Source organism: Camelus ferus, chromosome 3 (assembly GCF_009834535.1).
Source record: "Camelus ferus isolate YT-003-E chromosome 3, BCGSAC_Cfer_1.0, whole genome shotgun sequence".
NCBI classification, from domain to species: Eukaryota; Metazoa; Chordata; class Mammalia; order Artiodactyla; family Camelidae; genus Camelus; species Camelus ferus.
Window position 1 is genome coordinate 39083214 of NC_045698.1, and position 26353 is coordinate 39109566.

At 39.2% G+C, this 26353-nt stretch overlaps 1 protein-coding gene and 1 non-coding gene across 4 annotated transcripts in view; one reads left to right on the forward strand and one right to left on the reverse strand.

Annotated features, from left to right (window-relative positions):
• PDE4D (phosphodiesterase 4D) overlaps positions 1-26353 on the reverse strand; it is a 1019286-nt gene that overhangs the window by 494546 nt on the left and 498387 nt on the right. Inside the window, exon 1 of one of the 3 annotated variants that reach the window (XM_006180364.3) lies at positions 22858-24159. The exons of the other annotated variants lie outside the window; for them this stretch is intronic. Within the exon in view, the coding sequence (XP_006180426.1) occupies positions 22858-22904 (47 nt within the window). The 5' untranslated portion in view covers positions 22905-24159. Of the gene's footprint in view, positions 1-22857; positions 24160-26353 lie in introns of those variants that run through there. 3 annotated transcript variants of the gene reach the window in all.
• TRNAT-AGU lies at positions 2049-2120 on the forward strand. The gene has a single exon. It is a non-coding gene; the product is annotated as a tRNA-Thr (tRNA).

Consider the following 26353-nt stretch of genomic DNA (forward strand, 5'->3'; position numbering starts at 1 on the left):
GAGGGCAAGAAGAGAGAGAAGGGGATGAAAAACAATACCTAAAAACAGACTCGAGGAGGCAGGCAGTGCATTTGCTAATGTCACTAACAAAATGACCAGAAGAAATAAGATTTTATAAATAAATACAAACACACGCCTATTTCTGTGTAGATTAAACAATGACACCCCCTCTCAGCCAGAAACATCTCACACCTTGAGAACTGGAAGTGTTAGAGGCTTGGGTGGGTGGGATTTGGTTTTCCCCCTTGGAAATACGGGTCGTATTTTGACTTTCAGAGGCACACAGATGAGAAACGCATTCCTGATCTTGGAAATGTGGTTGCTGCCCATTACTTTCAGGATAAAGGAAGAATCTTCAGTGTGGCAGACAAGGAAGGCTGAGCCTCTTCTCTCCCTCTGAGCCCACCTTCCCCTGGCTCTTATTCACCACTCACCACTTGTTCATTTACCACAAGAGTTCTCTCTCTTATGTTCCTTCTCCTGGTTCATTCCTATTGATCTTTCGAATCACAGTGTAAACAATCCTTCCTTAAGGAAGCCATTCCTGATCTACTGGACTAGGTCACAAACCTCCTCATAGATTCTTGGAACTCTGTGTGTTTCTTTTTTATAGCATCTGCCCCTGGTGCAGTTTCATGTACGTGTGTGTACTGTGGCAATTTGATTAATGTTTCCTTGCCCCATAGGACTATGAATTCCATGTGGGCAGGAACTGTATCTGATTTTGCATGCCATTTTACCCTCCATGTCTACAAATGGATAGCGAATGGAAATAAGTGTGTGGGGCATGGGGAGATAACAGGGTGTAATGAGGTTGAGGGAGCTGAAGCTGAAAACAGGTGTCAAAGACCAACTTAACTGATCGACCATTTTCCTAGCCTAGGTATTATGTTCACACGGTATTTCTTCTTTCTGGACTGAGTGAGAAAATATGGCTATTTAATTTTTTAGAAATATTTTATTTTATCTATTTATTTTTTGCTTTTCTGTTTGTTTGTTTTGCTTTGTGGGGAAGTAATTAGGTTTATGCATTTACTTACTTATTTTAATGGTGGTACTGGGGATTGAACCCAGGACCTCATGCATGCTAAGCATGCACTCTACCACTGAGCTACACTGACTCTCCTAAAAGTTTATTTAGTTATTATTATTTTTTTAATTTCCTAAAATCTTAGACTACAAACAAAGACACTGTTAGGATAGTATACTTCTGTTAGAGCCTAAGTGGAAGTTAAGTGTTCTTGAGTCTTATAATTTCTGCATTAGAAGTTTTCTATATTAGCTTTCACCCTGACACAAAATTAAATGCAAATTGGAGGCATATGAACTATTTTATTTCAGATCTTAACCTTATTTTTCCTTAGGACATTCATTGAAAGTATGGCTTATTATCGAAAATCTATTCTTCACTCTGTTTCTAACCATCTAGCCACTCAAAAAGACTTGATTTAATGTCTGAAGCCAAATCCTTGCTTCCCCTTGTGATTACAAAGACTCTCAGTAAATAAGAGGCAGCCAATATCGAATAGCTAATGGTGGGTCCTACTAGTTACTCTTCTCTTTGAGCGACCTGCAGGTGATGGCCAGCATGCATTTCTTGGCATCTCCCCAGGAAGCGCAGAGATTTACAGGTAAAGAAGGTAAAATTCAAATCAGTCAATTTTCTTATTACAGATATAGTTATTATGTAGGGAGTATGTTTGTCAGAAAAGAAAGTTAAAGTAGTAGATAAGTTTATTTTCTAAATTTTATTTGTTTGGTTGTTTGCTATTTATTTTTGGAGGGGAGGTAATTAAGTTTATTTATTATTGTTAATGGAGGTACCAGGGATTGAACCCAGGACCTTGTGCATGCTAAGCACGCACTGTACCACTGAGCTATACCTTCCTCCCCTCTGATACATTTAAATTGTGGAAATATCTGAGAATTTACATTATCTATAACCCAAATAATTGTGAACAATATAAAGTTGACTTTATCAATCTTTACATACAGAAAAATGTCTGGAACCCAAACACTATTTTAAAGTCATGAGTTCCAGAGATGGAGAGGGTATAGCTCAGTGGTAGGGTACATGCTTAGTATGCATGAGGTCCTGGGTTCAATCCCCAGTACCTTCATTAAAAATAAATAAGTAAATAAATAAGCCTAATTTACCACCCCTCCATAAATAAAGAAATAAAAAGAAACTGCCATTAAAGTCATGAGTTCCAGGATAAAAAAAAAATTCTTTTGGAAAAAAGTAATATTGAATTTTTCTAAGCCTTTGAGAAAAATACAACTTTTACTTATGTATTTCAATTTCAGGCAGGCTAACTGCAACAACTCCACTGGAACTGAACAATGGTAGATGGTGGGAGTGAAGTTTCTTACCGTTGGAAGGGAGGTTATGTCTAAACAAGGGGGAGAGGCTAGAATGATGCAGGTTGTAATGGATTATAGTTGGAAACATCAGTATGAACTCATGCTTTTCTACTTATCTATCTCTCTGTCTAACCATATATACAGATAGTTACACATAGTTACACAGGTCAGTATACACACGTGTATTTCCCTGCTGTCAGCCAAGAAGGCTGAGAAGCACTCATACCCAGTAGCAATGAGAATACTCTGGACCAAAATCTTGGTTTGAAGTACCATTCTCTGATGAAAGAAACCAGGGATCCTTGGGTAACTGGCTGAATCTATGACTGGGGAAGGAAATGTACTAGACGAGTCTGCATCTTACAATGAAAATGCTAAAAAAGAAAAACCCCAAATCCCACAATGATGGGATATGTAAAAGGGACACAAGAACCAACTGAAAGAACTCCCAATGGCCACAACAGAAGAAATCTGAGCTTCAGCATAGTATTAATTTAATTTAAAATTTAAACATAATAGGTATAAAATAATATTCATGAGTCCATACTGATAAAAACAAATGATTAGATAAGCAATTAAATAAATGGAGGAGAACAGACACATCTCCTATGGAGAATTCCAAATACTTTATGGAGATACTCTGCCTACAAGGAGGTTGACCATAACTCCCTCCTTAAGTGTGGGCTGTGCCTAGTGCTTCCCTTCAAAGATAATAGTATGAAAATATGGAAAAATAATAAGTTAACACAATAAAAAAAAATTTACAGTGAAAAAAAGCATGACAAAATCATGTCAACCAGATGACCAAGATTAACGCGAGTAACAGTAAGACATTTTGAGAGTGTGATGAAAATGGCACTGTATCCTCTGTGGTCTTCCTCCTTGCAACACATAACCCCAGTAGAATCAAGACAAAAACACCAGAAATCCCAACTGAGGGAAATTCTACAAAATGTCTGACCAGTAATCCTCAAAACTGTCAAGGTCATCAAAACAAAGGAAATCTGAGAAGCTCTCTCAGCCAAAAAGAATCTAAGGAAACACAACTAAATGTAATGTGCTTTTCTGGATGGGACCCTGGAATAGGAAAAAGAACATTCAGCAAAGCTAAGAAAATCTGAACAAAGTATGGGCTTCAGATAACAATACTCCTAGTATTGGTTCATTACTTATAACAAAAATTCAATACTCATATAAGATGTTAATAATAATGGAAAGTGGGTGTGGGGTATATGTACTATTTTTACAACTTTTCCAGGAATCTAAAACTCTTTTAAAATAAAATGTTTAAAGAAACTCTAAAAGTCTATAAATTTAATTTAAACTGGTAGAATTAGATAGTCAAATCTAATCTTACTGATATAAGCCAATATTTAATTTACTTAAACAAAAGACATAGTACCCTTCATATACTACTCTATGACTAATTGCTTTCTCCACATTTCTTTAGAAAATATTAGGTCATGTTATACATCATCAATTAAAGCCAGGTTAGAATGTTAGTCAATTGCTAAATACATGACTTATTTAAAGAAAAGTTTACTAAAAGGAAACGTGAGATGCATTATCTATATGGCCGTATCTTTCAAAAAGACAAAGAAAAGAGTCAAGAGTGGCTTAGTGTTCTAAGACATTAAAAAAAAAAAAAAACCAAACAAACAAACAAACAAAAACAGTGGGAAAACTAGTGAAGAAAGCAAACATTTTCAACCAACTAGAAAAAAGATAAATATCAGAAAATTGTTAAGATGTTAAGATGTTATCATTTGCTCAGGACTTTGGATCCTAGCTAATATTGTCCATTTGTCCATCCTTACTTCCACAATTGGACCCATGCAGGCTATGTCACAGGAAATGCTTCTTCTGACCATTAGAACATCCAGACCCATTCAGGGGTTAAATCTCTCTTACTAGGTATACCCACTTGTTACATTTCATATTTGCAGCCACAAAGAACCAGTCTCATCCAAGCACCAGTCCTTCCATTACTGCATCATTTTCTTTCTTCTCCTTAACATCTGCAGTCCTTCAATCACTTTATATGTCACAAGGTATGAGTCTGCTTCCATCCCTCCTCTCCTCAGATGCCTCTCCAGTATGTCTGCAGCCCAGAAGTGAGCACACTACTCCAGCTGAGGTCTGAATGCTGCAGGGTCAAGTGGACTCATTACCTCTTTATTGTGGGCCCTTCCAGTTCTATTAATGTAGCCTGAGTTGCTACGTGAACTCTCCAAAATAGGTTCCATATTTTACCTTCAAACCTGGATAGCAGATACAAGTCCTACATTATCTGTGATTACTGTGAACGAGGTTAGCACATTATTATTTGTCCCTGAATATCATACTTGGCTTCCCGGACAGAAGCTTTGAGTATTCATGTATCACAGCTCTCCTGTGATGACACAGCTAGAGGTACCCTCAGATGACACACCTTCCATCCTTCCCTTACTCTAAAGTAAACAAAAATAAAAACAAAAAAACAGATTAAAAAACCCCACCACCTTCTTCTTTGTCCTAGCTACAAGGGTATAAAATCAGAATTGAACATAATGATAGGAGGAGAGTACTTTTTAATTTCCATATTTAATCTCCTGGCATCTTCTGGATATCTCAAAGTACATGTATCCCCATAAGAAATATATATTACTGCCTGGCTAATAAATAATGATGTCATACAGAATTAACCAATTAATAATTCAAGAACACTTTAAAATTCAGGTGCCAAAGAACACATTTTTCTAATCTTTATAGAAAATACATAAAATAATATATAAAATGCCATTCGTAAATTGTGAAAACTGTTGGAATAAAAGGACAATACAGATGGTAAATTTCCTTGAAATGCACTTAAAGTCTTGTTATTGATCCATCTAATTCAATGCTATCAATTCTACTAAGATACAGATATTTTAAACATTAATGCTTTCAGGAATAAACAACACTGATAAATATGCCCAAAACGACAAATCTCCAAGAAGAAAAATAACAAGTAACAAATGCCAGCCAAATTTCTATCTGAAATAAGCTACTTAGTGATATTATTGGTATCTTTAATCAAGAAAGATGAATTACATTCATCTTAAGAAGTTTATTTATAGTGGACTTGGGTTAAATAATAAATTAACAGGGGTAGAATTTGTAGCTCAGAATCAGAGGAGAGGAAAAACATATTAATCAAGTAGACATGTTAACAAAATAATAGATTAGTCAAGATTACATTTGAATAAATTAGCAATGGAAAAAGATAGCCATAATAATACCTAATTTTTAGCTCCTGACAAGAGAAATGGTGGTGTTTTTTAAAAGACAAATTCATACAAATGTCCAAGAAATAGGTACTCACTTCTATCCTTATGCACTGTAGCATACAGGAGACAACAGTTTGCTTCTCCCTGAGGTTTTTTTTTTAAGGTAACATGGGAATGAAAGAGATTTTTTCCCCCACACTAGACATAAAGGTTCCTACAGGCATCACTTGGTTGATGCACAAAACACAACGTGAAAGGCACTAGGGACCTCAGTTTAAGAACAACAGTCATAAGACTGATGTACTAGTTGCTTCCTGAACACTGGCCTCAGTTCTGGAGCACTTAGCAGTGATGAATGAGCATGAAGAATCAGGTACCAAAAAGCCATTTCTCTGCAAATAAAACCTTTTTATTTTCTTTTATCTTTTGTCTGTCTTGAGTGAAGCTCTGAAGAAACTAAGGATACAGAAGGAGTGAGGAAAGCATGCAACTCAGATTACCCAAAGGAGATGCTCATGATGAGGCTGAATAAAAATAGATTCTGAGGAGAGAAAGGGGGAAAATGGCCAAAATCTTCAAAATTCTGTTGATGTACTATTGCTTTCCAAGTAGTGGGTTTTTCTCAAGGTAAAGATGTCTGGTACCAATGGACTCAATCAAAGATTTTTTACTCGTGGCTAATTCAAACATTCGAGTATTAGAATCAAATTCTTAGGGTCAACTTTTAATAGCCAATTCACATAAGTGTGAAAAATGAAGAAAGGATGAGAAAAAGGAAAAAATGCATGAAGCCTTTATGTCCTGTATTCTAGAATTCCATTCTCTTTTGGTTTTATGTAGTAATTTTTTTAATTGCCAAGAAGAATTGCTTCAGAGGGAAAATAAACGGCAGTCATATCAGAGATTCTTAAAAAAAAAACAACTCCTTTGATCTGGGCTCATGCATGTAAAGGATTTCATAATGTCCAGAACCCTGGGCACTTGTCTTCATTCTCCTTCCAGACTGCTTGTCATTTCATAATTATTTTCATGGTTCCCATTGTCCTAAACACAGGAATATGTGCTTGAAATATATCGATCACAGGGAAGCAATCTTGTAAACTGACATGAATTAACAGATCCAACTAGGAGCAGCCTCACTCAAAAGTTTGACTTACACATCTGCTCTTACACAACGAAAGTCATGTATGGACTCAAGAACACTTGCATCTGAGATGCAGATCTCCTTAAGAGTCAGCCAAGGCTGCCTCATTCTGTATGACTGTCACCATAACAAATGCAGGACCCATAACTCTATAACCTGGTGCAATGATGGTCTGTGAGACAACTCAAAGTACGTGAGAATGTTTTTAACTTCAAGATAGTATTGGAAAGACAGCATTTTTCTCATAAAATATATTTTTATTCACAGTATCTTTTTATGAACACCTCAGTATTTTCTATAGTATTTAATGAAATTGTAATGAAACCTGGTATATAATGTTCCTTGTACTATTAACTAACCATACTGTTTACAATTTCCAAAGAGCCTTCAAGTAGCCTACAACCTGCACTGAAATTTGTGAGGAAGGAAAGAAACAGGAGGGAAACTAAAATGCATCAAACATCTTAAGTATACAGGTTCTCTGATTTTTACATATCTCATTCCTCTTTACGCACATCCTTAGGACAAATTTCCTTTCGATCTTAATAGCAGAAGTAGGTGTGCTTTCCCTGAACCACAGGGTTGTTTATATCTCAAGGACACTGGGATTTGTACAGAAGCTTCCTGACTTAACACTGGCTCCTAGGAAGCTTAGTGTGAACTTTATATGTTATCTGAATACCCTTAAACTCCTAGAAGGTGGAGGGCTCTCCGGTCTCCCTTGAGATCTAGACAAAATTGATTTGAACTTCCCAACTTCATGACCAGTAAGAATCTCCAAACTTAATCCTTGAATATGTGACCATTTCCTGGGGCAGGGCTCATTGCTCTCTTGCTAATACTACACAACTCCTTTTCATTTGCCCACCACCAGCCCCACCGAAATTCCTTCAAGCCCTTCTGAGGCTTGAAATCAGACATGCAGACAGTAGTGGTCTTTTTTTCCCTCCTGTCACTGGGGAGGGGTCTCTTTATGGACTGAGTGCACACAGTTCTCAGCTTTCCCTAGGCTTCTCTTCTCAGTTCCTCTTCTAATCTCTCTTCCCCTTCTCCACCATTCCAGGTGGCTCTGCAAATTCTCCCTCAGGAGACCTGAGCACCTCCCAGCAGCCAAATTCTCAAGGACTCTCTTCCTACCCCAAGGGCATCTTCAAAGTATTTCTTCCAGCAAAGACATGTCTCTTCCCCAAGAAGATTCTGGCACCATTTGTGAAGGTACCATAATTTTCCTCACCTCATTCCATAGACACGTGAGTATTAACATTATACCTAATTTCCCTCTGCCCTGTGTTCACCATTCTCCCCTACAAGTTATAGTTATACACCACGGATGTTGCTTGAAATGCTGCCTGGAACAGGGCAAGGTTTGAACCAATGAATAAAATATTATCTCACTGAATCTTGACAACAAATCTGGTTGATTGCTCCTATTGTATTCTTCTATTATGAATGACAAAACTGATGCTTAGAAAGTCAGACCATTTGCTCAGAATCAGCCCATCACTGTCAGAGGTGAATTTGAACTTAGTTCAATATGGCTGTAAAGAACGGGCTCCTTCTCTTGTAGTACCTCCTGCTAAGAGAGAGATGGGTACAAGACCCCTCAATGCTTTGTCAACATGCACATGCCACCTCCTCCTCCCCCTCATGCAGCCACCCCCAGATTCTGATACTTCTTGTTACTAAGATGAATGGGTTTTGCACAAACTCTTGCAGGAATTTCTGACACATGATACAATTATCTTTCCTAACAGACACCTTCTCTCACCCTCACCATCTCCACCAGAGAATCACAGTTCTAGAACCTTAAAATGTTAAAGCTGAACTTAAGTTTTCAGAGTATACTCTGATCAGAAAATTACAAATATATAAAAGAGGTCTTGATCTTCTTTCATGATAAAGCAAGAGTAAAACTTTATTTCAATGATCATTTTAGCTAATAGATATGATGGATACTTTCAATGAAATATAAAAAATATAGCCTACTTGTTCAAAGGTTCAACTGAGGAATTATTTTTCACAAAAAATTTTAATATTTTCCACATCTCTAATATCTTTGTCTTGAGAGGTCATTTAATGTCTTTTGAAACCAACTGAAAATCAAAGCAAGAGCAAAATGAAAAACTTCAGAAGCATAACAATGAGAAAAATCTAAGAAGATATCGATTACTTCAGAGTCAAAGAATCTGTCAGAGTCTGTAGATTGAGTGTCTACTTCTTTCTTTTTTTTTTTTTTTGGTAATTTTTCAAATGTATTTCATTGGTATCATGCAGAAAAAACAATTAACATTTTACTCAAAATCATGTTACTTTCCCCTTGAATTCTACATAATAACATAGACTTATTGACTTCTTGAGAAGAACTGTGCTAAGCATTTTACATATAATATATCATTTATCCTTAAGCAATATGATGTAGGATTATTAGCCACATTTTCTAGATGAAGGGAAAAAAAAGAAAGTTATACAGTTGCCTAAGGGCGTAAGAGTTCATAAGAATAATGATGCAATCATGGTTGTCTAACTCCAAATCCCACGCAGCTGCTTCTCAGTATATTATTCCTACTATGTATGATGTGGCCAAGTTTGTGAAAAAGACGAGAGGTATGTAAGACATGGATGTTTTTCTTTAGCCTTGAAACATACATCAATTACAGAATGTCAACAGTCAATAGATAATCAAACACTAAATTATGCAGTCTATTTGAGTCAATGGGAATTAAAAGTGAAGCTCTGAGTTCAAAGAAGGTTTCGTGGAAGAGATGAAATGCTGGAGACTGAGGGGAACTTGAACGATGAGTGGAACTTAGTTAGACAGAGCAGAGGGCAGAGCATCCCATGTGTGGGAATCGGATGTGTTTGGGAACTGCAAGAAAACCAACATAATTAAAGAAGAGGAATGTAGTTCGGGAACCATGAGAATGAAATCAGGAGACTTGGAGACAGATACTGTGAGACACAATTACAAAGAGCTTTGAAGGTCAAGTAGAGAAAAATCCATGTGTTCCATCATTCCCTCACTCCACAAAATCTATGAATGCTGGTACAAGAGCCAGGGAAAATTAAGAAAACAGAGTAAAACAGAAAGCCCAGGAGAATTCTGTTCACAGTCCTGTCACAGTCAGCGTCAGGGCCGTGTCCATATCCCCTCAGCAATTACGTGCCGATGGCATCCTAGGTTAAGCAGGTGCTGTGTTCTACCTATGGCTCTGCCTGCATGCAGGGTGGGCTGGGATACCAGGGATTCACTCCTAGGAGCAGCCAAAAGCCAATGAAGAATGGGTGCTGGAGGGTAAATCCTGCAGTGTCCTCATCTCTTGGGTAGAACGACTGTGAACCTAGCTCTCCATCATCTCCTAGCGGTCGCCAGCAGCACTGAGCTGCAGTTGCCTGCTTCACTACCTGATCATTAATGCACTCAGTTTGGGCTTTCTCTCCTTTCCTGTCTCACTTTCCCACTCCCCCATTGGTGTTTCCAGGGATGACCCCCTGGATAAAACATTTGCACTCAAGTCCTTCTCTCGGAGCCTGCTTCTGAGGGCGACAGCAACGCAAAATAGCTCCAGGAACAACTCACTGTGGTGGAGTTCCTGACTGCCCAGAGCCTTCTAAGCACTTTATATATATTACACCTTTCTAATCTCACAACAGCCCAGGAGGGGAAAACTATTCTAACCTCCACTTTACAGATGAGCAAACCAAGGCACAGGGAGGCTAAACAATTCCTGCCAGAGTCACACAGCTAGAAAGCTTGGATCCAGATTTGAACCAGGCATTCTGGATCTGGAGGCAGTGCTCTGAGTCACTGAATTGGCCATCTCTCTGCACATGGACATAAATGACTGTACAGCAACACACATGGTGCTATAGGAAGGACAAGGAGTTCTACGAGAACAGAAGGGCTTAACCCCACCTGGAGTTCAGGGAAGGTCAAGCAAACCAAGTTCTGATGGCTCAGCAGGAGTCTGCCATGGCCAAAGGGCAAGAAAGTGCAAGTGCTCCCCAGGACTTAGACCCATCATGAACAGGGTAGTGACTTCAGATACCATGGAGCCCCAACAGGGGCACTAGATCAAGGGGAGGAGGGAGTCATGGTGGGGGCTGGGGACTAGCTGGGCTCCAGCATCCCCAGCCCTTCTTGAAAAGTACAGCATTTATATAAAGCTTAAGCATATGTTTGTATCTTCTGTACTAAAGATGGAGATATATATATATATATATATATATATACACACACACACACACACACATACACACACATACACATTTTAACTGTATGATTTCATTTACATGACATTTGGTAAAAAAGTAAAACACAGAGATAGAAATCAGATCAGTGGTTGCTGGGGGCTGGAATCAGGAGAGGGGATATTGCCAAGGGGTATAAAAGAAATTGGGGTAATTATTATACAACTTTATATATTTGCCAAAAATCAAAAGCAATACATGGCTCTAAAAATAATACATAGGAAATATGTGTCCTACATTTTCTGATTAAAAAAAATTAAACAATTGTACACAGAGAGTTAGGTATATATTCAAGTAAGATGTTTAACGATGGAAACTACTGCCTAAATTCCATATGCCTAGCATAGTGTACTTGATAACTGTCTAATCATTTGAGAAGAAAAATCTTAAAGATGGCTATATTTAAAGACGCAAATATTGGATCTGTATGGTGGAATAAATAGGAAGGGAACATCAATACTAATAGTTGCTGCCATGTATGCATTAGACTAGAAAGGCAGAGGCCAGGTGAGCAGGACCTATGCTCCATGGTGTCCAATACAGGACCTGTTGCAGGCAAGAGAAGAGATATGAAGGAGGAGACTTTTTAGAGCTCAGTCTGATGGTGTAAGATGTATGAAAAGAGGAGAGAAGAGTCATACACAAAGGCTGAGCCACGTCTGAGAACTATATCATGTATCACAAAAAAATAATTAAAAGGACACATAAATGTTAAAAATGAAGAAATGGACGTATGTTTTCAATGAAGATGTGGACCAGCTGCAGATTAATTTACATAATATTGTCTTGCCAGAAAGAGAAAACATAGACCTCTTCAAGGAAAGAAATATTCTGGTAAATAAAAGTGAATTAACTGGTTATTGGTTTTAAAGAAATAATTAGTGTCTTACTAATGAACTCATCTACAAAACAGAAAGAGACTCACAGGCATAGAAAACAAACTTATGGTTACTGGGGGGAAATGGGTGGGAAGGGATAAATTAAGAGTTAGAGTTTTGCAGATATTAACTACTATATATACAACAGATAAACAAGTTCATTCCAACAAGTCCAACATCATTTGGATTTTGTAGATAAACACAATGCAGCAGGATAGCTGCCTCTGCAAAGAGGGTTAAACTCTTCTGAATATCAGAAACCAAGATGTGTGGGAATTATTTACACTCAAGATGACAATTTTTATGGAAATTTACAGAAGCTTTCTAAAGGTAGGTGATTCTGGTTGAGGTTTGAGAGACAAGGAGAAATGCATTGTTTTCCATAATTCAAACTCAACCCAAGGAACCCAAGGTGTTGTCTCTGGTATACACCAAAAAGTTCCAAGAATGTGACACAGCAAAAGCAGCTTGGTCCTCAAACAATCTAGAGCTGATGGGAAGACTTAGGTTGGAAGAGACCAGCCACTAAACAACTAGATTACCCTAGGCCATCTGGTTAACCATTTACAGTCTAGTCTCCTAATCTGTACAGTAACAAGAGCTAGCATTTACTGGTTACTCACTGAGTGACAGGTGCTCTTCCAAGCACTTAACAGGTCTTCTTGTTTATTCTTCACACCAACACTAAGAAGTGAGAACTATTTATTATTCCTTCTTCACAAGTGGGAAAACCAAAGCACACAGAGAGGTTAGATAATTTACCCAAGGTTTGCAGACCATCGTAAGTAGGTAATGTACCCTTGCCATGGATTGTGGGGAGGAGTAAATAAGACAATGTATATAAAAAGCCTGACCTATACAGGGCATTAATAACCTCTCAAATGTGATATTTATTATTATTATTATTATCATCTTTATTATTTTCATAGCATGAGTTTCCTTGCTTCATCTCAAAATATAGCACAATAACATTATTTGAATGATGCAAAAGGATATTTAATTAAATAATACCGACCATATAATTTTTGTTACTCATCCTTTTCTTTGCACGTACTCATTCATTGAGGAAAAATGTATTGAGTGCCTCTGGGTGCAGCATGGAGCCAGTACTGAGGATAGGAAGTAGAAAAAAGTGGTCACGGTGGCTACTCTCATGAACAGAGTGGAATGTGATTTGTTACTCGAAAGTCTCACAGGTTAGCTTGGTCATAGAAAGTTCCTTGAAGCAAGATGTGCAGTGAAGTTCTGGCTAAATGCAGTTAGTCTTTCAAAGGGTGACATCTTACTGCACCAGAACACTTCGCCTTTCTTGAAAATCAACCTTGCAAGGATTATTCTTTAGAAAATGAGACTTTTCAACAAATGTCGTCTTCTTTTAGTGTTAGGTAGTTAGATGAGTGGGGCCACTGGGCAGACAGGTGGGGAAAAAAAAAAAACTGGTTAAAACTCGACAGCCACAACCTCGCAGTAGCAGAAAAGACCTAATCAGACACGACCAATATTCCTTGTATTATAATTAACATTGAGGTTTAGCCCCCCAACTCCATGGATTTTTCTGTGTACACCATGGGTAAGGACATGCGCAACGGGGACAAACATGACTAAGCTTGTTCCAGGGACAAGAGCCAGCAATCTATCAAGAGACCACCTCTAAGCGAGGGTGTAAGAGAAAGGGGAGACCAAAACCACCACTTTTCCTCCCTTGAAACAGGCTGCCTCCCATTCTTGGAAGTGCACTTTTCCTTTTTTTAAAAATAAATCTTTTAAAATAATGCACCATCTCCCGACTGTAAACTTGTCTTTCGGGTATGACAAGAACCAGAGTCTTTACTTTTTGGGGGAACATTAGAACTCAAACACCCAAGACTCCACACTTTATAGCTTGTGAGAGGTCTCTTCCACTGCCCTTAGTAATCCTTGGGCTTTGCCAGTTTGCCTCCTATCAACTTTCTAGCTCTTCATTCTTCTCTAAAACAGCAAGGGCCTCTCCATCACCATGACAGTGATTTGTTTTAAATTTACTAAGCAAACACACAAACACAAAGTGACCCAATGACTATGTATCTGATATTGAGAACTTCAACCCATGTTATTTCGTCAGACGAGATGGAAGCTGGAGGAACAAGGATAAGCTTTAGACCTTCGACCAAGAGAAGAGTTCAAGAGGACATAGGGGACACGTAAATGGTTTGTGAGATACATTTTCTCAATTACTGTTGCTACCAGCATTCATGAGCATCAAGGTGCCATCGTCCCGATGAAAAAAAAAGGCTGCTATTTAAAATGAAGTTTTGTGTTGAAGGAATTAAGCTAAATACCTAAGGCTGTGAGACTAAGGGTTCTCTACAGGAGGGGCCAAATACTTCAGAAAAGCATCAGAATTCAGTCCTGGGTACCTTGTCAATCAATTTATTATTTCTCGGCATTCCCTTTAACTGAAGGACAGTCATGCCTAATAAGACAGAAATGAGTAAGTTGATAAGGTGAGGTATAGAACTATAGATATTTTTATAGCCATCATATAGTTCAACCTCCTCATCTTCAGATTTAAGAACTACATCAAGAACTAAAAGGGAGGGAAGAAGGAAGTTCCCTTCTAAGTGACCTTATTCAGAGCTTTGGAGCAGAAGCAGAAATCCCACAAAGAAACCCTGTACAAGGTAATCGTGAGCACTGGACGCCAAGGATATTAAAGAGGAAACTCTGCTGACCTGGGAGAAAATGCTCATAATTAGCAGAGATAAAAGGAATTCACAGTATCTCCCAAACTCATGGTACACAACAGGGTTGATAATTACGGTCTACAAAATTTACAAGGCTAGGTAAAATGTTCCCTTAATTTACATCTTATATTTGTCATTTCCCCCTCCTGACGTATCATGGAAACATAAAAGATAATTTAAATTTATAAGTATCTAATCAAGGTTATAACAGTTCTGGTTCAAGTCATATTACATTTTGTTATTTTCAGTAAGTTTCTCAGACCAGTGACACTTTCAGGTAATCTTCAGAAGGGTTTTGAAGAGATCGTTGTAAAAGCAGGCTTTATATATATGGATTTGTGACACTGCAACGTAAACCAGAGAAAGGTAGCTTCCTATTAAAAAGTAAGCAAAGTTGAAATCGTTCTGCAGACTCTTCCCCCTATGATTTTTAGTCATTTGAAGATAAAATTCAAGGCAAAAATCTTCGAACTTGTGTTTGTCACCCAAGGGTTCTTGCCAGACAGCTTATAAAATCTCACATTCCCCAAATTAGGTCATGAAACTGGAACTACAATCTAATTAATATGTTTATAAAAGAACTTCCACCACTAGCAAGGAGAAAACAATAAAATCAAGTCTGCATTCCTCGGAATCCCCAAAACACAATCAGCCTGACTAAGCAGCAACTCTACCTGCCTCTCCAGGGCCCTCCCTCTGAGACAGGTACCAGAATGCCACCTCCCAAAGAAAACAGAGGTTATGAGACCAAAACCACCTCGGGCTCCCCTTCCACCTCCCTAATCTCTACACTATTACCATCCATCCTTCCACATCTCCCTCCCGTCCTGGAGGAAGTCATGCTCTCACTAGTTCTCCAGGTCCCATCTCTGGATACTTCCTTTGGGACGTGCTCCCTGACCCTTAAAATTACTGGGTATTCTACACTAACTACTGGGTCCTCCTCTCCTTCTTCCTTCCTCCCTCCTCCTCTTTCCCCCTCTTTCTGTCCTTCTTGTCCAAAATTCTGAAAAGAGTATGCACTATTTTTCTCTCCTTTTATAACCCCTGAAATACAACTCACTCCCAGACACTCCCTTAAACCACTCCCCAAAGTGTCACCAATAAATACTAATTCTCAAACCCATCAGATACACTTTTAACTTGTCCCCTTCTAGATTCCTTTAAAGTATTTGGACCAGCCAGCTGGCTTGTTCCAGCCTTTGAACTCCCAGCACACTTTGTATACTCCTATACTAATATGCTCTGCACTGTTGTGTAATTATTTGTTTCTGTAGATGTTTTCCTCACTAGTCTATGAGTGTCTTCAAGGCAGGACTGTTATATTTATCTGAGCATATTTATCTGAGCATCCCCCTATTTATCTGAGCATTTATATTTATCTGAGCATACCCTATGTGTAAATAAATCAGTATGTTCTAATCCATGTGTTTTAATCCAATTCACTAAGAATGGCATTATTCAGCAGCTCAGATATTGGGCTATTTTGTGATTAAAATGTTTGTTTGGTTCTTTCACATTAGGTCTGTTGTAGAAAATGTTAATCTTCTTTATTGGTGAAAAAAAGAAACAGAAAAAGAAAAAAAAATTCCAAAGACCTGTAATTAGAACATTTGGAAGGAAGTAATAATGATGGATGATGGCAGCAAAACTCAAAACATGTGTGATCTTTTCTTGTCAGCAAAGCACTCTCAAAAACCTTTCATCCAATTGTCACAGTCACCTTCAAGGTGGAGGTAGTGCCCAGATAAAAGCAGGGCCGGGACTGTGCAGTTTGATCACTGCCCAATTTCGGTGAAGGAAGCTGAAATCATCTCTGCTCCCTGGCTGAGTCTGTGGGCAGAAGAAGGAAGGGGTGCCTCTCGCTTTGCAGTCCATTCATCAAGCCCCACAGTATGCATTTCTAATTCATCTGCTCAACATGGGGTGCCTTTCCTAATGTACCCACCCAGAGAAGTACCTTTCCCTAATTCACAGAAAAAAACCTCACAGGCCACTGTGGCCTTGGGAACACAGATCACCTCAAATTCCTTTTTAAATTTCAAGAAAACACAAAAAGATCTGCCGACTTGGCTGAGGGACAGATCACAGTCCCAACACGAACAGGAGGGGTTTCTCAGGGAAAGGCCGTTGACATTCACTAGGCGTCCTGTGTACTCCCCCAACTTGCTAACTAACAGGGAATCTGCTTATTTTCTCTGGTCTTCCTGCTTATCTATCTTCCAGAAGGTCCATGGTCAGAGTGCTAAGGCATCTGCCACAGAACAGAATAAATATGGTAACTAAAAAGACACTGGACTTTTAAAGGGGTCAGACCTGGCTTCAGTGGGTCAGTCTCCCTAAGTAACAGATATGTGACCTTGAGCAAGTTTATTTTCTTTTTCACCCTCTGTGGGCATTACTTTCCTCATCCACAAACAGTAGTTCAGATCAGACCCACCTCCCAAACTTACTGTTGACATTAAAGGATGTAATTTATGTGAAAACACGTGGCATGTACAGGGGACAGAGGGGATTCAATCAGTGTTGATCTCTTCCATGAAGTATACGATGGTTGTATTTGTTACCTGTATTTTAAGAAATTCACCCAAGAGGTTTTAGCATGTCATTGCTGAACAGCCTAATACGTTATTATCACCAATGTGCTATAAGAGTTTCTTTAACAGTCTACACTTCAGCATGAAGTGGGTTAATATCCACCGAATCCTTTTCAACAGGTGGTGAAGAGCTCTGGAGAGTTTTCACAAGGTCACACAAAGCAGTAACACGAGAATTAGAGTTAGAAACCTGGAGGGTTTCTTTTTTGTTTTGCTCTGTTTTGTTTTTCCGTAGCCAATAATCTACGTGGAATCCAGATTATCCATCTTTGAAACCAAATATATATCCCCACATTTGACACAACATAATCTCTAGTTGAAATACACTGTCTTGGGTATGTTTATGGGTTGTGACAGAATTAACAACCTAAAAACATCATACAATCATCGATCGAGTGGTAAGAAGTTACCAAAGTTAACTCTGGTTTGGTGACATTTTGGAGCTATTATAAAAAAAAGGTGGGATGATGCTATAGTCAGCCAAGGTGTTTATGAACATGAATGTCTGTAGGGTATGATTGAAAAAGGAGAGGAAGAGGTGAAGTGTGGCTGTTGTTCAAAAAGAAAGAAAGAAACTTCTAGCCTGAGGCAAGTGGGAATCTGGTTGTTAAGTTCCATCCTTGGGATCTTCCTCTTAGAATTCTGAACTATTTTCCTTTTTCCCTTACTTCCCTGTTTTTCTCGAAACCTGAATAATTCAGCATCAGCGAAATAACTCAGTGATAGATAAAATGGGTGCAGAAACAAGGGGATGGAAAGTGAAGAATTTAATGGAAGCAAAACATCCCAAATTCGTAATCATTCTCATATGATGGAGAATACTTTCTCCCTTTCTTCCTTCTGTAGGAATTGTCTGTAACTTCCCTGGCTTGGGCCACCCACTTAGCCAGCCCTTGGAAGATGTAACCTGTCAACAGTTTAAAGTGCAAAAGCCATGTTACTACAGTAGAAAGTCTGCTGGAACTGAAAATAATACTTAATTTCAGAAGTTGTGGACACCCTGATATTACTGATGGCAACTTTCCTCCTCTGTCATACTATCCCTCAATCAAATTTTTTTAAAAAATTAAATGAAAGTATGAATTTTTATTTTCATGTTTCAATTACAAGGGATTACTAACAGAAATTAAGGGGACTACAACTAGAGGCAATGAAAGACAGTAAAATAGAAAGCCAAGAGAAAAATTATGTTTGATAGGATCAATATTTCACCTAAAGGAAAATCTTTGCTGTATGATATCTAAACCTGAACTTATGCCTTGAACAATGGTTGACTTTACGATTGAGCCCCAAGGATTTGTGAACAACAGGGGTTTGTGTAATTATGAGTGCTACCTAAACTTTATTGGCCGTAAGTGTTTACAAACAAATTGCATGTGGTCATAACAGAAAATCAGAATCAAGCTGAGAGTTTGATATTTATATGCTGGAATTTCTGGGTAGTTCTGTCACTCAGAGGAAGCGATGGTACTAAAACACGGTCAGCCATGACCTGAAATCTCATTAGAAGACAATCAGACACTGGCAGAATTTTAGGTTGACTAAAATGAGCAGAGCCCTGTTATCTAGCAGGAGAATTAATCCCTTTTGTCCTTCAATGCATGCCCAGTTATCAAGCTGAACGTTTCTCCCACTCACTAAAATTCTCATAAGACAAGTGTGATTAGCATACATATTGGCCAAAACATAAACTCTGGAAAATGCAATTCTGGGGCTGAGTTCCTGTAGTTTTGATACATGAAGTGAAGAAAAATGTAAAAAAAAAAAAAAATGAGATGCTAACAGGATAGATAAGGATTTTCCTTTTCTTAAGAAGCAGGCCATCTTGCCTTTCTCTGATTATTCATTGGATTTGCTGTTGAAAATACGTGCGTATATATTTATACTTATATCTTACTTCATTTCATGAAGCATCTAGATCAAAGAAAACAAAACAAAATGAGTTAGTATATGAGTTGAGCCCTTGGTTTACAGAGGAACAACCAAACTGTGACTTACTAGATTAAACTTTCCTTGGAACCGGGAAAGGGTAAACCCACTGAAAGGATGTGGGAGCCTAGAAAAAGGAAAAAGAAGTCTCCATGTTGAGTCAAAGTGCTATAATCACCCCATTTTGCCTTTTGATCAAAGTGACCTCTAAGCATCACAAAGGGAGACTGACAAAAGCATTTAAATGTGTGGGCTAAGCACCAAATAAGAAAAAATAGTTAATCCCCATCCGCAATCACTAGTCCCACATCTTTCTCAGATCTCCTCAGAGAAGACCACAGGTTGCAGCACGGGACAGCCTCCTCCCCTAGCAAGCAGGGGCCTTTAACTTCTATCTCCCACTGTCCTCTCTCTGAGTCTTTTGAGTCCTTCATAAAAAGAATGCAAAGGTACTTCAATAAAATGCCCTCCTAAATTTTAGGTGAAATTCAATTGCATGCTAAACAGCCCTGGCATTTCTGGCATGAAATTATAGAGTTTTTAGAAATCAGATTACACAAAGTTGTTACATATTTTTAAGTAAGGCAAAAAATCACAAGTGTACATGAGGCAGGCAATGTTATGTCACTCTTATTAGACTCCTGCATAATGATGCCATGTCATAATGCTTCTCAAGGGTCCTCTTCATTGCTACCAGATGAAATTTAAATTCCTAGAAAGCTGACTTGTGTTTCCCTTCTTCCAACTATGTAAGAAGACCCATTCCTGAATTGCCAGGCTACCACTGTAGTCTCACAACTTGCCAGAATACAAAGTAAGAGCTATACAGTACTTATTTACCTAGCGAGTGAACCCTTATCTGTGTTTGGCTTGGCAGTGAAAAGGCTGAAGAGTCTAATGGAAAGAAGCCTTCTCAATAAAACCCTCCAGCAAATGTTTCTCATGTCCCTTTAAGCAAGGAAAGCACATTCTTCTTAGTGCTCTTCTGGCCCTCAAAGGGTAGTGTTCTATTAAACCAAGTAATAAGACCACTGATTAACTTTAACTTGTAACCAGTCAACAATGAATCTGTAATACTATTGCTCAATGATCGACACACCAGCCTGAGGGCAGGAGAAGAAAAATCTGAGTAGGAACTCCACCTTCAGGCTTCTATTGGAACCATGACCCCTGCTGAACTTTTGAAGACTCCTCTGAGACCTCCTGTAGCCCAATTTTCCCTCCTTCTTGCTCCTCAAAAGTAGAAGAGAAAAAGTGTGCACCTCCGGTCCTGCTTACCCAAAGGATTAAGAGCCTTCCTCAAGATCTGCTTGTGAAACCAAACCACACGTCCCCTTTAAAATGTTTAAAATGTTCCTTGGCATGGAGCTGTTGCCAACTTCTGATCTGCCTCTTTGTGGGTGGCAGGGCCTGGGGAAGACCTGCCTGTGGGAATGAGGAAAGAGAGTCCTTGGAGATGAAAAGGAGAACTTGGCAAATGTTTTCCTCTTAGCAGTAAAATTCATGAGCACGGAATCCAATCCAATGGGGACCCTTACAGTAGGACAAAGGGAAAGGAGGTTTTCTGTCCACAAATAGCTAGATTCTTTTATGGCAGTGCTGAAAGGTGAGGTTATCAAGAAGAGAGAAACAATAATTGGGGAGTGGAGACCCAGCACCACATTAACTGGGTCACCTAGGAAAAAAAACACCACCTTCTTCCTGGGGGTTCAACAGCCATGGATGAATCCTAAAGGGCCAAGGCAAGAATAGACATACAGAACACTCACAGTCCACAGTGGCTCCGTTCGGCCACACCATCAACAAATTGGCACGTCATGCAGTCAGATGTCTGAAGGGTGACCTGGCTTCAGGCACGAAAGAAAACCACCAGGAATCTCGACTTCTGCCTACAGCTTTCAAACATATATATTACAGATCTAGAGGAGCATGAATAAGCACATTTGCATTCTTTCCAAAACTCCAGAGCTGAATAACTCATCTCTTTCCAGGCAAAAGTAGAGGGGAGGTAAATGTAACAAAATAAAAAGTGGTTATAATGTCAGGCATTCAAGGGGTACTTGCATCTGTTCCTATCGCAACATAAACAGACCCAAACAAGGCTTAGGCAGAACAAAAACTGTTGCTTTATATAGCAAGGTACACTTTATAGAAATGAGAATGGTAATATTTTCCCCCAAACAAATCTTAATATGTACAAAATTCACCTCAAAGGAACCCATAAGGAATAGATGAAAAAAAATTTTGACAAATGCCTACTATGTGCCAGAGACTATTTCCAGAGCCTTTTGATCTTAGGGTTAAAGACTATTTATGGGTCTGCAACTGTAAGAATGACAAAGACCTTATTGCTGATGCCTGACCCTCACCATCAGGACCAGCGAGGCGATGGCACCAAAGCTCCCGCTGAGTCGGAAACTCTGATGATGCACTTGGAAGTGGGCCACTGAGGTTTGCAGGCATGTCACCCTGACTCCCTCCCAAGCACACGAGCAACTGGGGACAGTGGCTCTGGACAGCAGAGAAGGAAGATACGCCACAGTGTCGATTCTGCATGAATCTGATAGTGATAGAAAATGAGTACCTGCCCAGTGACAGAGGATGTCACCTACCCTTCTCTGCAACTGATTTTCAGCTAACAAGCTAAACGTCTGTAACAAAGCAGCAAGGGATTTCAGTGGAACCTTAAGATGTCAGAACGTTTTCCTTTGAGATGCTGTCATAAAAGCAACTAGAAAACCCTCAGAAAACTGTATTTTGAAAGACATATCACTTATCCTAAGGACAGCCCAAAAGTGACCTGGGGAAATATACTTTCAGAATGAGACACATTGCAGTATACAAACCAAACCAGGTGAGTAGCCACACAACCTTAAATGTGCCTCTATCACGAATTCACAAAGTTTCTGCTATAAGAGACCGAACCCAGTCCACCCTAAAGGCGTGGTAAAAACAAGCAATTTTTAAATAGTGAGCTTTGCCCTTATTATACCCTCAGCAATTAGTTCCTATAAACATTTAGTCATAAACTCTAACAAGAAACGGTACATGATGTTACATGTCCAGGCACCTAAATTCATTACCCTGAACCTTAATACATGAACAAATGCACTGAGCAAGTTCCATGAAAGTCTGAGAAACCCATGATTCATCTGTTAGAATTCTATTAAATTGGTTCATTCTGGTAGAAATATTTCTTGAATAGTTAAAATATTCCTTAAGTGTGAGGCACCAACGCATCTTAACGTCATTTTAAAACTGAGTCAACATTCTCAGTCTTCCCTTAATCTTCTTTTGGAAATTCAAAAAGACCTCAGGCCAAGCAAATTGACAATAGCTATGAGAAATGCATGTGTGTCCTTCCCCAGGGAATTTTCAAATAAATGAAAACAAAAGAGCAAAACCCAAATCCCAAACCTCCCTTTTTCTTTTATTAGTTAAATAGTTGTCATTCTTAAAGTTGTTGTGTTTTGTTTTCTTCTATGAACTGTTAGCAATTGTCCATGTCCTCATACCTGACTTCTCATTGGGGATGCTTTTAGATTAACAAGTAATTTATTATTGCATAACCATTACTTACTCAGAAAACATTGGTTTTAAAGATGTTTTACTTTTCATCCTAACTTGATACTAATATTCTCATTCAAGACAAACCCACCTCTGGCACCTGTCACAGAATTTTATAGTTCTGAGTTTTCTGAACTCAAGGGAATATTGATTACTCACCATATCCAGGAATGCCTTCTAAAGGGGAAATTATTCACGTGCATCATGTTGGCAGATCTTCTGTCCTTAATCTTTTTCTCGTCTCCTATGTTACATGTAGTGATTCTCACCGATGAATTCCAGCTCCCCTGTTTGAGCAGCTACCATGGGCGATTATTGCAACAAGTATGAAATTCCAAAAAAAATCCCCCCCCAAAAGACAAAGAACAACAACAAAAGCCCTTCCAGGGTTTGAAGAAAGAAACATCACAGAGCACTGCAGGTACGGGTCCATCCACTGAGGTTCCACTAGTTAGTCAATACACTAAAATAACCAGTTCAATCGCTAATCCTAAAGGGTGGCAAATACCGTCCCGGTAAAATCCAACCGCCTAGAGTGGAAATTAATGCATCCTCGCAGGAAGGACTCTGGAATGTGGGAATAAAGGAGTCAAAAGACAGTTTCTTGTTATCCTTGTTAAGGAAGTGTTAGAAGGGAAATGGAAAACTTCAGGTTGCTTTGCCATGCTGTCTTTTAGAAATGAATATTGCTTTTTCTTCTTTCTTAGACACATATTCATGTGTGGTCACTTTAACGCAGGGCTGCTTTCTGAGATGTGCCGGACAAAGAGCCGGGCAGAGGGACTAGAAACCATGTATAAGCAAAAGCCAACTTCTTTCTCCAATCTCAGAATCGCTGTTTTTCAACTGCAAAAGTAGGAAGGCAAGGAGCAATTTCGGCTTTGCAGGACAGGATTGCCATGAGCTACCGTCATGACTTCAGAAGGTGCTGTCATGAGGAAATTCATTTCTGTTGCCTAACCCCATAATAAAGCTGTCTGCTCTCTTTCAGGAAAATGACTAAGCTATTGATCCTTTCACTGCAGAAACCCCTCTCATTTGTTGTTATCAAAACCATGTGCGGGCTTTTCATATTTTGCCTTGGAAAGAAAATGAATTTTCACAGCTGCAGGTCAAACGTTGTCTAAGAATTTCTTCCCCCGCTGTCTTTCTTTTTTCCTCTCGCTCTCTCTCTTTTACCCCCAATTCAATTCCCCAATAGGTGTCATTGACTCGGATGCTCTGACAGCTTCTGAAAGATTCTCACGCCCGAGCTATACAGACCTTGCCTGCTTTTAAAACACAAAGGCAACAGGCTCCCGCTGGGGTCCCCCTGCGCCGAATTTCCAGCGGAACCTTTGCAATCGTCGCAGCCGCCTCCTCTGCCCTGGGCTGTGCCGCCCGGCCGGCTCTGAGCAGCTCGGGGCACTTGCAGGCTCCGCGGTCCTGCACGTTAACTCTGCAGCAGCCCGCTCGGCCGCAAAGGCTGCTGCCCGACAGGGGATGTGCTGGCGTCAAGGGGGCCCTCTAGGTGGGTTCCCGGACACTGCAGCGCGCCTCCCTCGCTTCCGAGGCAGAGCCGGCCAAAGGGGTTAAAGGCACAGCTCGCCCTGCCCTGAAAGAGCAGATTTCTTCTTTCAGTAAGTGATCGCCAGCAAGACAAGCTCAGCGGGGAGAAACCTGTAAATAACCTCCCGGGGAAATGACACCTTGAACAAATAGACATTCAAGAGGGAGGATTTTGGTTGGTTGGGTTTTGTTTTTCCCCTTCTCACCCAATGAAAAGAAAGGGAATCAAAGAAGTCCAGAGAGAATTTGCAAATGACAGGGTTTGGGCACTTGGACTCCCTTGTTTGTTGGTTTGTTTGTTTTTAAACACACAAATACTGGGGAGGGGATGTCTTGTTAATTGGATGGTCCGTAAGGATGCAGCTCCAGATGACCACACGGTTGTTTTTGGACAGGAAATCCTGTGGAGCCAGTTCTGCGGAAGTCAGTTACACTCAATTGCAACTGCGCATGCCACAGAGCTGCTTGTTTGATTAGCGGGTGTGTGGATTTGAGGAGCGCTGAGATAAAGCCTTGCTATGCCTACAGTAGACGTTTTGCATTTCCTCAGGCTGACCCCTTTGCTGCAAATGTCTGTTCAACAATCCCCTGAAAGCACCCCATCACGCTAATGCCATTTTGGAGCAAGAATAAAATAGTAAACTCTTGTAATAGTAGGTTGGCACTTAAATGGTGTTTGTTGGAAATCAGGAGGAGAATGGATTTGATAGTAGCAATGTACTCAATATTAATGTATCACTTTTAACTTTGGTATTTAAAAAGCCTCTTGTGCAATTGCTTAATATTAAATGGAATACTGGCAACATTTAATACATCATGCTATTATCTTCAATTAGGATTTCCCCAGTGAGGCCATGTCAGAGCAGAAAACATTATACAGAGTTGGGGGTGGGGGAGGACTGGCATTTCCCACAAATTCAAAACCAAGTCTAAGGATATCTAGTCTCAAAAACTGCTATGATTTGGGGTTTTCATTTTGATCAAATGATGATCCTCATGAAAGTATTCTTGAGAGGAGGAAAGAACTGAGTGATTTCTTTAAAAGCAATTTGAACTTGTAGGTTCAGAGAGATGGTACCACAGCTGAAAAGGAACTTGAGACTATTTCTTGGGACTTCCTGTAGCCTAGGAGTGTCCTCATGACCTCTGTTTTCTAAAGGGACTAAATCTCTTCCATAAGGTCATTTGGGATTTGAATGAGAAGGCTTCAGTCAGCTGTTTTCAACAAGCTCTGAATACTATGAACCAAGCATCACAGAGTAATTCTAAATTTGATATTATATGAGATATTTAAATATTATTATTTAAGAGCAAGGAACACATACAAGGTCCCAACCCCGGTACTAATGTGCTTTACATTATGACCTCATTTAATCCTCCCAACAACACTATCAGGTAGGGATTGTTATTAGCCCTATTCTACAGATGAGGAAATTGTCGCACTAGATAGAAAGCAGCTTGCTCAAGGTCAAACATCCTGTACGAGTCACAATTTAAATCAAGAAAGTCTGGTTCCAAAGCCTGCATGCATTACCACTATATTTTGCTGCCTCTGTAAGAAAGAATACCACCTTGCATTAGTGCTATGCTTTCTAAATGTTTATTTTTACAGGTATTATTTTAGCCTCACAGAATCAGGCTGAGAAGGATATAACAGTTATTATGCCAACTTCGGAGATGTCTCCAAAATGATAGTATTTTTTCATCATCATACATCATGTTAGCAGTAGATATGGAAGAAAATTCACATTATTTGATGATTATTTGACAGGTTAATTCTTTGATGATGTTCTTTGATGATGATGATAGATGATGAACATTAACCTATTTCTAAATCAAAGGTTAGTCCTTACACTATATGAAAGAGTAGGTCTCCATGGAAAGTAGCAAATACAACGAATTTTAAAAATGATGTAGAAATTTATTTTCCCTTATGATGGACATCATTTATTTGAAATTTACTTATTTCTTTAGTTCGTTCTACTTTACTCTGAATCCCAAAGTGATACCAATGGGTGAAATAATAGCAAAAACCCCTCTGAATCTCTCTCAATTACCACACAGGTCAACATTCAATACATGTTAGCTGTGCTCCCATTTATGGGCA